Raw genomic sequence first — 14,456 nt, 5'->3', positions numbered from 1 at the left:
TCTGTGATCTCTGACATGGAAATGGCATGTGCTGCCTGTGTTTCTAGTGCTGGGCACTGGCTCAGGATCATGAGTAACTCCAAGATTTATAGGGATGCCTTTGAGACATATCCTTCTCCCCAACTCCAGCAGGAGACCCTGAGAGGCTGCAGGGGCTCCCTGTTACACTGTTCTCTGACTTGCTGATTTTCAGTCAGTAGGAGAAGCACACCTTCTCTTTTCATTTTCCTTCCTCTTGATAACAAGTTGTTCCTGAGCAATTGGCTCAGCTGGGGTCTGCAGTCAGGACTGTGCATGGTCGTCTCTCCAATGGCTGGGTCAATTGCCAAGTGTTTTTGTCAAAGAATAAGGATTGTGAGGAGCTGAATGACCTCCACCTCCCTGAAGTGGTGTCCTCTGCTACGCCACCTGTCACATATTGCTTCAGTGTTTGCACTCCAGAAAAATTTTGTAGCTAAGATGGGAAGCCTTGAGCATGTTTTCACAGGGAAGCCCCACTTAAATAACTCTTCCATATGCTGTACATCACTTTTATCAGCACTGAGATATCATGTGCACCCTCACTGGATACACAGTCAAATGAGCTTTGAACTCCTCAATTCAGATTGTTCTGGCTCACAACACACAAAGCATCCACAGCTGCTCTTTGCTGGTTTCATCCCCACATCTGGCCCAAACCTCATGGCCTTCCACTAGGAGGCTCAGAGTTCTTCCTTTATTCCACTGGAGTTTGGGATTTATTGTACTTACTCTGCTTTTGTCCCAGATTTCATCCCAACTACTTGTCCTAATAACTGGGGAAGCCCCATAACCCCTTTTCATGAAAAGTTCAGGAATGCATTTGTACACCAAGCAATGTCCATTTTAACACCCCAAAATGGTGAGCAGGTGAAGACAAACTTATTGAAACAGGACAGAGGTACTATGTTATCCACTGTGAAAGGGTTGATGGAGCCGAGTAACTGGGAAAAGCAAAACGTGGGTCATGTTAAGAAATCAGGGCAAAAGCCTTGTGTGCTTGGATGGGGTCTGGATTTGGAGAGGGCAGAACATGGTGTCACCTCTGAAGTCTTCCATGCTGGTGTCTTGGTCTTCCTTCCATTTTCACATGGATCAAAGGAGCCAAGTAACAACCAGAGGCCACCTGATTCTTATCCTCAAATGGCAGGAAAGGACACACAGCTCATGTACACAGCCCTGTCTTTAAGCAGCAGCACACTTTATGGTATTCAATCTATTTAATAAAATCATGCAGTAATTCTGATTAGTGCCTACCCAGAAGAGTTGCTGCTTACCCTTAGATCCAAAGGCTAAGCAGCAATAATCCAATCATGGTAATCATAACTTACTACTTTGATCTTCAGATAAAAGAGTCTATAGAAGTGCAAAAGTGTTACATCACCGTTATTTGGACAACTTCAAAGCATGTTATATACACTAATGAATTCTCCCAACACAGTCTGATGAGAAGCAATAGGAGGCAAATGTGTGAACAGAGGAGTAGAAAGGAAGAAGATGACTTCTCATATGGTGAAAGGGGAAACCAGTGAAAATAAATACTTGTACACTGTCTATAGGTGTGAGACATGATGAAGAGTCCACGAGGGTCCAGCTGCAGGAGTCAAGTGCATGGGGTGCTCTCCCATAGGAGGAATTTTCTGTACATTTCTTGAAGCTCTCAATAAGAAACAAGATCTCAGGCTGTGGAGAGGAAAACAGAGGAAGAGGGCAGCTTTTCATCTCAGCAGTACTTCTGAAACCTTAAAAAAAAAATTAAAAAATCATCAAATGGATCTCAGCAGGTGAAATAGGGGCGGTAGAAACATTGAGCATGTTTTTCCTTCACAGTTTGGGAGTTTTAATGTTAAAAGACAGGCATACCTGTGCACCTGAAAACACTGTCTGGGGAGAGCAGATTCATTCCTCACCACTTCTGCAAGGGATGCAGTATGTCCTTGTACACTAAAAGAAAGGATCAAAAGTGAAACTAGACAAAATCCAACTTGTACAGTCTTGGTGAGGGATCACATTTTAAATTAGAAATGAGAGAGAAAATGAAGGGAATATTTGAAATATTGCTCAGAGTGAAAACCCTCCAGTGCAAAAAATACTCTCCCCCCAGAAGGCAGCCTTTCTCTCATCAGATTAGGAAATCTGACAAAAACAGACAAAAAAAAAATAGAGCAAAATGAACCAAGGCAATGCACCCTGGAAGAGGAAGTCTGAACTAGGTTGTTGTAGCATTGCCCAGAAGTCTCAGAAATGGAGCTCTAAATCATGAGCACATGTAGATGGCTAAAGAGGATCTTGGAAAAATGAAGAACTTGTAGCATATAATCCAAAACATATTAAATCTTTGGGAAAAGGAAAAAAAAGGGTTTTCATTAAGCAGACTTTGAAGAAAAGGCTGTAGGAGAGCACATGGAATCCTGCAACTCAGCAAAGGACATTAGCCCTATAGGCCGTTGTTTAAAAAGAAGAAGGATGAGTGCTGTTAAATTTGGGGCCACCTGAGGCTGAGGAAGTTCCTGAGTAATGAATCTCCTGGGGCTCTCCAGCAACTGTTTCTGACAAATTTTTATGCTTGTCACCTTGTGAGTTTTTTCTCAGCAAAGCGAATAGATGTCACCAGAGTGAGAAAAATATGTGAAGAACCTTTTTTACAGTGAAATTTTTGCTCAAAGGCATGACAAGAGTCAGGGTTTTTTTATTCCTTGTGGTGAGAGCTGGCAAAACTGCAGAAGAGGGATGACTTTGCCTTTCTCCAGAGCTGCCAAGCAGCCCAAAGTGACCATGTGTTTCTCAGCAAACCACTATCTAAACTCTCATCTCTTAAACTACCCTGTTTACAACACAGAGGGGCACACTGTGCCTGTACTTAATAGGATGACTGTATTTCTTTGGATCTACCTCTTCTGCCTTTCAACTACACTCTTCTTTTTTCTTAGGGTTCCACCTCACCCCTCTATTCTAGCCCTATATTTGCAATGTTTTTAGCAGCCCTCTGGAAGAGTTGAGTGTATTATCCTGCAGTTTGAGGAACAAACATCTCATTTCAGCAGCTGGAGATGCTGTCCAGGGATGGCAGGTCTCTCAATGAAGGACTTACCTCAGTCCTGCAGTTCTGCTCTGTAGGAGTGTTTTTATACCATGGGTGGTCCATGGGTCCTGTTGAAGTTGAAGGGGGCTTTCTGCCCATGTCAGTCCATGTTTGCTTGGCATTTACTGCTTCCAACACCACACTAGTTGAGCAGGAGAGTTGTGTTGGTTGTATATCCACAGGCTTCATTTTTTTGTCAGTTGAGGACCACAGGAGGGCACAACCTGCAAAGTGCTTTTGAGTACATACATCACCCCCTGCATAGCTGGGCTCATTTGATGCTGCCTCTGCCTGCTGGTATTGAGTGTCTCAGGAAGGGGAATTGGGCAAAGGAACAGATCAGAGGTAAATTCCACCTGGTGGCCAATGCTTCAGGCCACCTACCCAGGAGAGGCTCATAAATGTGATTCATCCTCTTCTCCCACAGCTGGGAACTGAATTAGTGAGATGAAGTAAGCTACCCTGGATTCCATAAAGTAGCAGGGTTTCACAAGGAACAAAAAAAACCCCAGCTCTTGGATGCTAGGCCTCTGATTAGGACATTAGGTACCTCTTGCCTGTCAAAATGCTAAGTGAATGCCTTGAAAACAGCACGTAGCTGCTCCATGCAGTCATGCTTATACTTAGCACTGCAGCAATCCAAGCTCCAATGACTGGAGAACCACAAGTGGCATGATGCATTTCTGACTAAGCAGGAAAACTCATTTTAGAATGAGGTTTTGCCCACTAAAGGGAAACTGAAGGGAAAAAAAAGTGCCAACATATTCTGCAAAAGAAGAGATGAAACAGTAGGAGAGGGAGCATATACTGCTGTCCAAGGCCATTAGCTTAGGCAGAAAGAAACAGTAAATAAACTATGACTTATAATTAAAGCCTCACAGACACACATCCTCCTGTTGAATCTGGGAGATTCTACATATTTGAGCCAGCATGTTCAGTTGTTGCAGTATTTACATACTGAGCAACCCCAAGGCTCCTCCTTAAAAGGACTTCTGCTGGGATTCCGGGATCCATATTTCCTCCTTCCAGCATGTTGGCTTTGGGGATCACATGTACTGGCATGGTTTGCCTGAAATTACAAGAAAGAGCAGATCTCCAACCCATATTAAAAAGTTACGATTTTTTTATTTATTTTTTAACTTTTTTTTTTTTAATGCAAGAATTAGAGAAAGAAAAGCAGGAGAGAAACAACATGGGACTCCCAGCACCTCTGCACCCTCAGCTTCCTAACCCTGTCTCACTAGTTAATGTTACCCACAGGGAGGCAAAATATGTAGCTGTAAGCTCTGTAGAAAGGAGGAGAGATGAAGAAAGAATTTGTACCACTGGGAGAGATAAATGAGAGTGTCACTAGAAAACATTCTTAAATCTGTGTTTGTAAGGGCTTTCCTAACACTTCATGTTAAAGCCCAGCACTGCAGCTGGGATTCCAGACTCTTGTATCAGGAGGTGGGGTTCAATATAAGTAAAAGCAAACTAATATGGCAAGAAAATTAATAATACAGCATGGACAGAGAAACATGGGTTATAATCATTTCAATTTTGTGACAAACAGTTGTTAGCTCATTCAAAACTATCTGTGGCATAGCAGAGCATGAGAGGATAAGAGGGTTGCAGTCTGTGTGTGATGGAGGCACCCAGAGCTGTTCCCAGCTTCACAACTCCATGCTGAGTTTCTTCCTCTGTCTATGACTATTCACAGACTTTTTGAGCAAACCCAGGGTTCATGTCAGGGTTGCAGAGAAAGTGATGAGTACAATTATGTCAGATGGTCTGTGACACGGAGAAAAAGCAAAGCTTTTTGCATTGACAAAGTCTAATGTTGAAAATTTGCTTAAAATAAGAACAAAACTGGAGCAAAATGTTTGCAACTAATCCACTACTGAGTCAGACTTCAGATAAAACCATAAAATTGTCTAGATCAGTATCAAATTCACCGAGTAGTGTTGGAGATCAGAGGCTCTGTGTGGGTAGAAGACCAAAAGTGGATTTGACCCACAATCAGTAGCACAAGCATAGAAGAGCTTTTCTTTCAACAGTTTTGCATAAATTCATTCAGTGACAAATATGTCAGTTGACTAAGTGAGCCTTTATTAGACTTGAATTTAACAGCAAATCTGGGAAATCCTCCCAGAGCAACTATGGCTTTAGAATCCCAGATTTGCACTTCTAATTAAAACACTGTCAGTTTAGGTGTAATTCTCCATAAGAAACGGATTTGGGGAGGGGGAAGGGAGAAGTGGGAGAGAACTGAGATGGTGCTTGAGCAGTTTTTTGATGAGGTTTACTTCATGTATTTTCTGATGATCTTGCTAATGTTTTTGCAAAAATGTATTGTGCTCTTCTAATAAGATGGCAAAGCAGAGGCAAATTCCTGTCAGCTTTTCCTACCTTTCATGAGGGATAAGATCAAAGAGAAAAGTGTTTGATCAAGGATTGCATTTTGTTTTAAGAAATTAGATTATTGTTGCATGATTTTCTTTTTCTGTGAAGAATCCATCAATGCTAAGGCTGAAACATTAAAACATATCTCTTCATGGGATATATGGGAACTCACAATTCTTTTCTGTTTTCTGCTGGTAAAATGCAGGTGGTTTTGCAAGGAAAGGTTTCTAAAAAGTCATCTAAGTAAGAAAACCAAAATTATTATTTTCAGCTTGGTCATCTGCAGTTTTTTCATTAGGCAGATATAAAATAGTAAATTTCAGAATTATCCTTCAAATTATACATGTGGTAGGTAAGGATTTCATGTATTATAAAAGCCAAAAGAATATTATTTGTAATGAGAAAAAAGAAACAAAATTATTTACTGTGTCAAAATTATACCATTTAGCCTTTCAGAAATTAAACTTTAAGTAACAGAAAAAGGCAAAGCTTGGACAGACCCAAACCAACCATTTTTGGAGTGCTAATTTTAGAGGACATTTGGGACTGTTATCTTTACTTTCCAATTGAGAATATTAAGGTTTTGTTTACAATTTCAGAGTTTTTCACGGTGTTGAAATCCTGGTTCTCAGCCAGCTTTAATTTTAAGTAGATTGTGCACTGTGGATAATGAGGACACCGCATTTACTACTTACTTCTGCAAGGGTACTGTTTGAAAGGAGCATCCTGTTCTTGCCAGTGTTCTGTGAGGGGCAGGCAGGATCCCAGGTCAGGGAGAAGAGTGCAGATATGTGTGTGATTTTATACAGCACAGGCAGGGATAGAAGAAGAAACCAAGATATCTTCAGGTTGTGTAGGAAAGAGTCTGGGTGCAGAAGGAAAAACACAGGTTGAAAAATGTGCAGTTCTAGTCTATCTAGATATTTTGGCCATTTCTGCATCCCAGAATTAGCCATTCATTAAAGCCTCTTTCACTCTTATCCTTGCTTATTTTAGCCCAATTTTTTTTTTTTAGATCCTGCTATTTGCAAGTATTACTGTGATAATGAATGTGAATAAATAGACAGATCCAAATATCTGAACCTTAGCATATCTTGAAAGTACTAACCAGTGTGCTCCATCTCACCTTAGCTCTGCAGAGGACTGAGTTACTAACTCGTTAGCAGAGAGCTGATTGCTTTCAGGTTATGCTTGAACAGGTATAGGGACATGTAAATTCATGCAAGAGAATTTGAACTCCATACTGCTCATTAGCAAAGAGAAAATAACTTGAGCTAGATCTCAAGCTGCAGAACATTTTTTAGTCAAGGGGAAGGTCATTTTCTGTTACCTAACTCCAGAGTGAGATTTTCAAAACCTCAAAGTGACTTACAAGTGTGAGGTCTGCCTACTCCTCTGTGACTGCTCTTACTAGAGCATAAACATAATTCTAAGTCCCACTGTTTTTTGACCAGGCTTTTAGCTCCCTAGTATTGAAGTCACTTCTAGAAACGGGACATTATCTCCTAAATTACAAAGGCACTTCTGCAAATGTTTCCCATGATGGAGACACTGCTGTTGTCCTACTTGGTCTACAGAAGCAGCTGAATAAGATGGTAATGGATATTGCCTTTCCAAGCACTTGCTGTGGTAAGCAGTAACAGGCATTGGCAGAGTCTAAACAGACAATATGCTTAGCCAGAGGAACCCAGCTTGTTCTGTTTAACCTGTGTTCACTGCTCTTGAGCCATGGGGGTGTCACACGGGATCACATCTGCTTGTGTGATGTTTATCATGACTGTTATTACATTCTTTATTGTGCTGCTCTGTCCTCACAGAGCCTTCACCACTGGCCAGCTCTCCCTTGTGTTAAATGCTGCACAACCACGGAGCCGAAGGACCATGTCCTGTAGAGCCCATATGCTGAGTGTTTGCTGTGTGTTTACAGCAGTTTTGATTTGCAGCTTCTAGCTCCATGTCAATCCAGCAATGAGGACAAACACTGCCCACTAGCAGTGTCTGCAACAAAACATCATGCACACAAAGCCCCAGCCATGCCGTCAGACCTAGCAAGCTGCTGATCTCCTTTCCTTTCCTCCACAGCCTATGAGAGTGAACACTCACTCCCCTTCTCACAGCATCTCATACCATGAGGAGGAATGACCAGCACCAGCAGCAGACACAGCCCAGATGATGCATCCTTGTCCCACCTCTTTCCTAGGAGAAAGAAACTGCAGCCCCCACTCCCTCTTTCCGCAGTCCTCCCTTACTGGAGTTACTTACCAGCCTCAATACCCCATAGTTACTTTTCCATGCTGTAAATGCCAGGTGCAGAGCTGGGAAGCATAAGCCATCTGCAGCTGATGGCAGGCAGCACCTGTGGGATTAGCTGGTAATGAATATCACCAAGATATTGAGGGTCTAGAGGCAGAAATTCGGCTGACTGGTGCTGAAGGGATTGAAACAAGTCGCAGAAATATCCCAGCTTCATCAGGAAGGAAAGGCTGTATAATTTGCAGCTGGAGATGAATGTGATTATTTGACATGTAAATGGATTTTGCCAGCTCAAAGTGGCCTTCATCAGCAGAGATTGTTGTATTTGACATTATCTGGTTACTTTTGTTTAATGCCTCCGTGCCTTTCCTGAGCGCTTCCTTCCCTGAGCACACATCATTCAGACTAATTTTTTCCTCTTCCTCATCAATCTGAAGATGTGTGAGTTGCATCCATAGCTGCCTCCCTCCCCAGTCCCTCTCCAAATATGAAACAAAAGGTAACGTCTTTTGTGATGACAGTCCTGCAGGCTGAGTATTCTCTGCAGATGGGAGGCACAATAGTCACATTTATTTCACCTAACTTTAGCCCTTAGCTGGACTGGGATATCTCTGTTACCATCTGATAAACCATATTTCTGTGGCATGACTCAGATCAGCAGAAAGGCAATATTGAGACATGATCCCCCATGGAGAAATAAATGGTGTTTCTCACAGGCAGGTCCTCTTTAGTCAGGCTGTCTGGCTTTATCAAACAGCACTGTGTGTTCCATTCTGTCTGGGATAGTGGTCTGCATTTAGAAAAGGAGTATATAAATAATTTAGACAGCATGCATGAATACTACACATCATTCTAAGATTATCTTCCACTCTTAAAACTATTTGAAAAGATTCTATTTTAAATTAATGCCTCCTTGACTTATTTGCCTCTACAGCTGTTGGATGGTTACAGTCAACCGGCTATTTGATTGCAGCCGATGCAAAATACCTAGATTTTAAAGCATTATTATGAACATCTTGTCTAACCATCTGCTGAATACAAAACAGAGAATGTCAGTAGGCAAATTATTCATTAAGACCATAAGTCCTCTCTGAGCTTCAATATGTCTTACAGAAAAATGCAGAGGTTGTTTTTTTAAAACTTCAGGTGATGGAGGAGCTGACAGAGTGATCACAGCTGGGCTGTGTGTCTGCTCTGGTGCTTCTTCCTGCCAGGAGCCCATGCTACAACACAAACCTTGTCAGAGCTGCTGTGGATGGGCAATGCCCTGCCCAGCTACACTTTCTCATAGTTATATCCATGTCTCATTATTGATATTATTATATAGCCTGAAAGGAATTGAAAATCAAAGCAAATTCAGTCAGTTTATTGCTGTTGTTTGTTTTTTTTTCACTGTGCACTTTTTATCCCTGCTCTAATTACATTGGCACCTTGAAAAGTAAATTAAGAACTGAGACAGAACTTTGGCTTCCCTGGAAGTGTCTGGAGAATGTGACTTTGGGTAAATGGCCAGGTAAATGATAGTCCTGCAAGAGCAAGCTGCTACTTTTGGACTTTCACCCTCCTCCTGTTTGACTCTCCCCTTTGTGCCCAGGTCTCTCTCCGGCCGCATAGTTGGTGGCGTCTGGTGGTTCTTCACCTTGATCATCATATCCTCCTACACAGCTAACCTGGCTGCCTTCCTCACCGTGGAGAGGATGGTTTCTCCCATTGAGAGTGCAGAGGACTTGGCCAAGCAGACAGAAATTGCCTATGGGACCCTGGAAGCTGGCTCCACTAAGGAATTTTTTAGGGTAAAAAGGAAGCTTTAATGCAAACATTTTTCTTAACCTCTTGTTTGACAAGTCCTCCAGGCCTGTCCTCTCTCATCCTCAGCTCAGGTCTGTTTTTTTTCTCTTGCTTCCCCTCATCATGTTATGACCTGCCAGAAGATTGGCAGTGACTCCAGTACACACGATATTCTGTAATTGTGAACACAAATATGGAATATCTGTGTGTTTCCCCACGTTACCAAGGAGCTTCTCTGAGCAACTCCCAAAGAAACTGTCTCCTGATTTCCAGCTTGGCTTGCCCTTGGTTTGATCCACAAAATCTCTCCGTAGACAAATATGTGGCAGAAATGAGGGATTGATCTGGGCCCTGGTGCAGAAGTGGCAGGAGGTTCATTAGCATCCTGTCATCCTTTTTGTCTTCCTTGGCCCTTCTGATATGTGGGTGTGTGTTCAGTCCAAGCTGGAAATGCCAGGGGGCACCCAAACCTCTGTTAACACTTGTGTTGGGTTTGTGCTGTCCTACACAGCGATCCAAAATAGCAGTGTTTGAGAAGATGTGGACATACATGAAGTCAGCCGAGCCCTCCGTTTTTGTGAGGACGACGGAAGAGGGGATGATCCGGGTGAGGAAGTCCAAAGGGAAGTATGCATACCTCTTGGAGTCCACCATGAATGAGTACATCGAGCAGCGGAAGCCCTGCGACACCATGAAGGTGGGAGGTAACTTGGACTCCAAAGGCTATGGTATTGCAACGCCAAAGGGGTCTGCACTGAGGTAAGTAGCTTGGATTTGCTTCCTTTTGCCAAACCAGCCAGCAAATCAATGTATGCACACAGTTCAATCTCCATTGCCATGCTAATCACGAAAGCTTGAGCAAGGAGGTGGGGGAGGAGGAGGAAGAGGGGTGTGAAAACTCAGTGTGATGTGCAGAATAGTGCCCACCTCCCACTGAGCAGCAATGGGAGCATTTAATTCTTCAAGCCCTGCATTTGGAAACTGGATCCTGGCTGATCCACTTGCTATGAATGTGTCTGCTGTATAAGGTGATGGCAGGGGGCTGCTGTGGTGTAACCATTGGTTTCACAGAGCATTATCCAGAAGGGACGCTCATCCTGTGCCATGTGAACTGCACAGCTTTGCAGAGTATGGGATTACCCTGGCTTGGATCCATGCTTGCAGAGGGAGTTCTCATGGGGAAAGCATTTTGGTGTTTCCTTAAATGACATGCTGTTTGGAAGAGGTGGGAGGCCCGTTTTGAAAAGCCCTGCAGAGGGTGAGCATTTTCATTCACTGAGTCAATTCAGATCCTGGCAAGCACCAAATTTATGGCAAGTCCAAAGGGGCACAAATACTGCATTTCTGAGCCCAGACCTGCAGCTGCCACGTGCCTTTGCCTGCTGACCTGTGAAATATCTTCAGAGAGCTTCCTTTAAAAAGAAAACCCCCTCAAAAGCACAGACCTGAGTTAGCAGCAGAGCTTAGGCACTGCACACAGCCATGGTGCTGCACATGAGCTGCCCCTCTGCAAAGTGCATCATGAAAACTGACCTACTCAGAGCATGATTACCATAGTCCACAAACTGGGATGGTGATCCATGTCAGAAGTGTGGTTCCTTTTGGCAGCAGCCATGCAAGTTCCTCACGTTACAATCATGAGGAATGTGAGTTGTAAGGATTTAGTAAATTCTCAGGAGCTATAGCTTTAATTAATCAGAATGACGTTCCAACTGATTTAGTTATTTATTGAGCTATTTATTAATGAAAACATGTTGACCAGAAGCATATGTGTGACCTTACACTTGTTTGCTAACATAACCCAATGCAGAGACATGTAATCCATGATCTCTGTATTACTAGAAACCAGATGAGCATTTGCTGAAGGATTTGTCTGGTCACACAGCTCCCAAGACAAAGCCAGCTCAGAGAATCAAAGATGTATCAGCTGACAGTGGATGAGGCCCAAGGATTTTGATTACTACATTTCTTAAGTCAGCTCACATTAGATTCAACACTTCCCATATCAGCAGTATCTTTAGAGAAGCTGATGTGACCACCTCCAGGTGACAACCAGCACCATCAGTGCAGATGGTCCAGAAGGCAGCTCTTGCATCCAGTGTGGTTCAGGCTCTGAAATGACTCAGGGTTCTCCAAATGAAAGTGGACGTATTCTCACAGCTTTGAGATGCTTTCTGTTGCACACTCTACACTGTTTGTTTTCAGTCTTGCAAATATGGAAATTAGGATACAGGGCTGATTCTATTTATTTATTTATTCATTTAAAAATCAAACTTGTATCCTAATTTTGATATCATAAAAACAAACAAGCAGGAACATCCTACCTGTCTTGTAATTTTTGGCATGTGGAGGAGCCATTTATGGTTCCCGTAAGAAAAATAAACCACGAGAAAGAAAATTGCATCAATCATTTTATTTTTGCACCTCCAAACATCCCTCTGCTAGGCATGATTCCAAAAATTCCTAACCTTTCTTTCTGTTTCCTCTTTTTCATTCCGGCTGCATGTAGAACAAATTTCTTATGGGCCTAATGGCAAAGGAGGAATGCTTGATTTTCCATCCAACGGTGTTTCTTTGGAACAGTTCCTGTCCGTTTTTGTCCCATTATGTTTGTTTTGTTCCCATTGTTGTAATTGTTTTAATATTAGTAGTTCCCTACGGTCATCATGTAGTGTCTGTTTCCCCCTTGGGGTCGTGCACGTGAGAGGTTGCCCTGAGCAAGGTGACATTCATGAGGCGTCTGTGCAGCACAATCAGTCTGTCTCTTACTCAGTCTCCATCTTCACTCACTTCCATCCACGAAGTAAAAGCTCTGAGCCAGGTTTGGAGGAGGTTTGTGACCCAGGCCTATCTTAGATCAGGTGTGTTTTAGAAGCTGGGCATTGTAGCTAGACCAGTTTTCCTGCATTTAGGATAGCTGGTTAGGAAAGGATCCTGGAGAGATGCTACATGAGCATTCACCCTATGCTTTCTTGCTTCTACATGGAGACACGTTGCCAAGATTTTGCCACAGAGGAATGAAAACAAGGTTCAAAATCCAGAAATAATTCTACATGAGGTAGCAGGTGCAAACCTCCCTCTCGGGACATCAGTTTGATCTCTTGGGCTGCTAAAATAACTTACTCCTTCCTCCTGGGTGAATCTGGCTTTGAATATCTTTTGACCTCCAGATGTTAAAAGTTAGTTGCATTTGCACCCTTCTCCAAGAAGGGCTGTGATGAGAGGGCAGAAATTGCACCTTTCAACACCAGGGAGTTCAAGATGTGATCCTGTCTGACATGAGATAGTCATGGGGAAAAGCCAAATTATCCAAAACAGGGGAAAGAAAACTCAATAAATGCCATGTGAGTCTGGACTCAAGAAATAGAGTGGGTTTTGAGATGGAGATCTGTGAGGGCAAGTTCTTCAGAACAGCTATATTGAAATTAAAGTTCCATAAAATAGAAGTCAGATTTCCTGGGGTCTGTGAATAAACACAAAATGTTCCCTGTTAAAAACCTACTCTCTTTCAGGACCCCAGACCTCTCAGTTCTTCATTCATATACACTCAAGATGAAGTACAGCTTGTTCTGTGTACTCACCAGGAGCTAAAGGGAGAGACAATTAACTGAAATGAAGCTTCATAGGAAAGAAAACACATAATATTCAGCACATGGCCCCAAAAATCATATGGCTGATAATGTGCACAGGGAAACTGCGATGCATATATTTTGTTAACACCTTGTACCCACATAGAAGCTGCAATGTACTTTGGTTCATTAGTTAACTAATTTTTCACAGATGGCTCAGGCATCAGAGTGCTAAGTAACCCATATTCTGTTTTAGAAGACAGAATAATTATGATTTACTTAGTATCAAATTCTTTCTGGATCTACACTCACATATTTCCATTGGCTTTAAATGCAACCAAAGTCAGGCTCTGAGTGCAATATTGTTAGAGTAAAAAAGCAAAAATATTGAGCCATCTTCAAATCTACACCTTTGCCTTCTCTTGGACTGGTAGCAAGTTTGACTGCATCTGGATTTTGCTTTTTGAAGGCTGGATTCTGCCTGAAGGAGGCTCCCAGTCCTTGTGAAGGCTTCAGTGCTCGGATGGAATCCCAACAGGCAGAGCCATCGCAGGCACATGGAGGTCAGCACATTCCTCTTGCTCACAGTCAGGCTTGTTTTAGAATTGGAATACAGGAAAACCTCCCCCTTGGTGAGGGTTTTTTGGTGTGGTACAGAGCACTGTGTGCACAGATTCTCTGAGATGGGAGATGCAAAGTCCTTGGCCTTTTTCAAGACCTGCTTTATTGATATTCAAAGTTTGCTGGTGGATGGTTCAGCCCTCCATCTCTTCCATGATTTCTAAAGCCCTCTCATGTTTGTGCCTCACTGAGCTTAGCATTTTACCTCTTTTTCATGCAATGTTTACACCAGCATTGCAGCTGATACCCAACACCCAGAAACAAACTGTAGCCATGTGCAGAGCCTGTAAAACTCAGTGCTGCACAGCCCAAGTCAACACCCTCAGATGTTCTCCACTGGAACCAGTGAGATGTGTGTGAACAGGTCTGAAGGTAGACTACAGCACAGTTTGGCTCTGTAGGCTATCCTAAATCCAGATCACTGGTCTTCTTTCCAAATGGTACAGTCTGTTCAGCACCCAATGGTAGAGTCTGCCCAGCACCCAGATTCATGCAATGTTTTCCATGACTGGGGAGATGCATCTCTGAAACGTTGCAGCCATCCAAAAGTCTCAGGTGTTCTCAGGTGTGTATGTTTTAATGGTGCTGCAACCATCCCATGACCTGTTGGTACCATGGCAATATCACAGGGCATACAGGGCCATTCATAGCTGACCATAACTGTCCAAAGTGAAGGAATTCCCTTCCCAAAGCCTGAAAGGTTCTTAAGTCCCTGAGGCATCAGGAGGTCTAGAGAATGC

General features: G+C 42.8%; 1 protein-coding gene across 5 annotated transcripts in view; it reads left to right on the top strand.

The window, feature by feature from the left end:
- GRIA1 (glutamate ionotropic receptor AMPA type subunit 1) overlaps window positions 1-14,456 on the top strand; it is a 120,028-nt gene that overhangs the window by 90,357 nt on the left and 15,215 nt on the right. For all 5 annotated transcript variants that reach the window (XR_007905539.1, XM_051793520.1, XM_051793521.1 and 2 more), the window contains exons 12-13: window positions 9,333-9,531; window positions 10,038-10,285. Coding sequence is in view for 4 of the 5 variants with exons in the window: in XM_051793520.1 (XP_051649480.1) it covers window positions 9,333-9,531; window positions 10,038-10,285 (447 nt within the window). In the remaining variant the exon portion in view is untranslated. The remainder of the gene's footprint in view (window positions 1-9,332; window positions 9,532-10,037; window positions 10,286-14,456) is intronic.

Source organism: Manacus candei, unplaced genomic scaffold (assembly GCF_025592945.1).
Source record: "Manacus candei isolate 608988 ecotype Guabito, Panama unplaced genomic scaffold, ASM2559294v1 h1tg000037l, whole genome shotgun sequence".
Taxonomy (NCBI): Eukaryota; Metazoa; Chordata; class Aves; order Passeriformes; family Pipridae; genus Manacus; species Manacus candei.
This window is presented reverse-complemented; position numbering and strand designations above follow the sequence as displayed.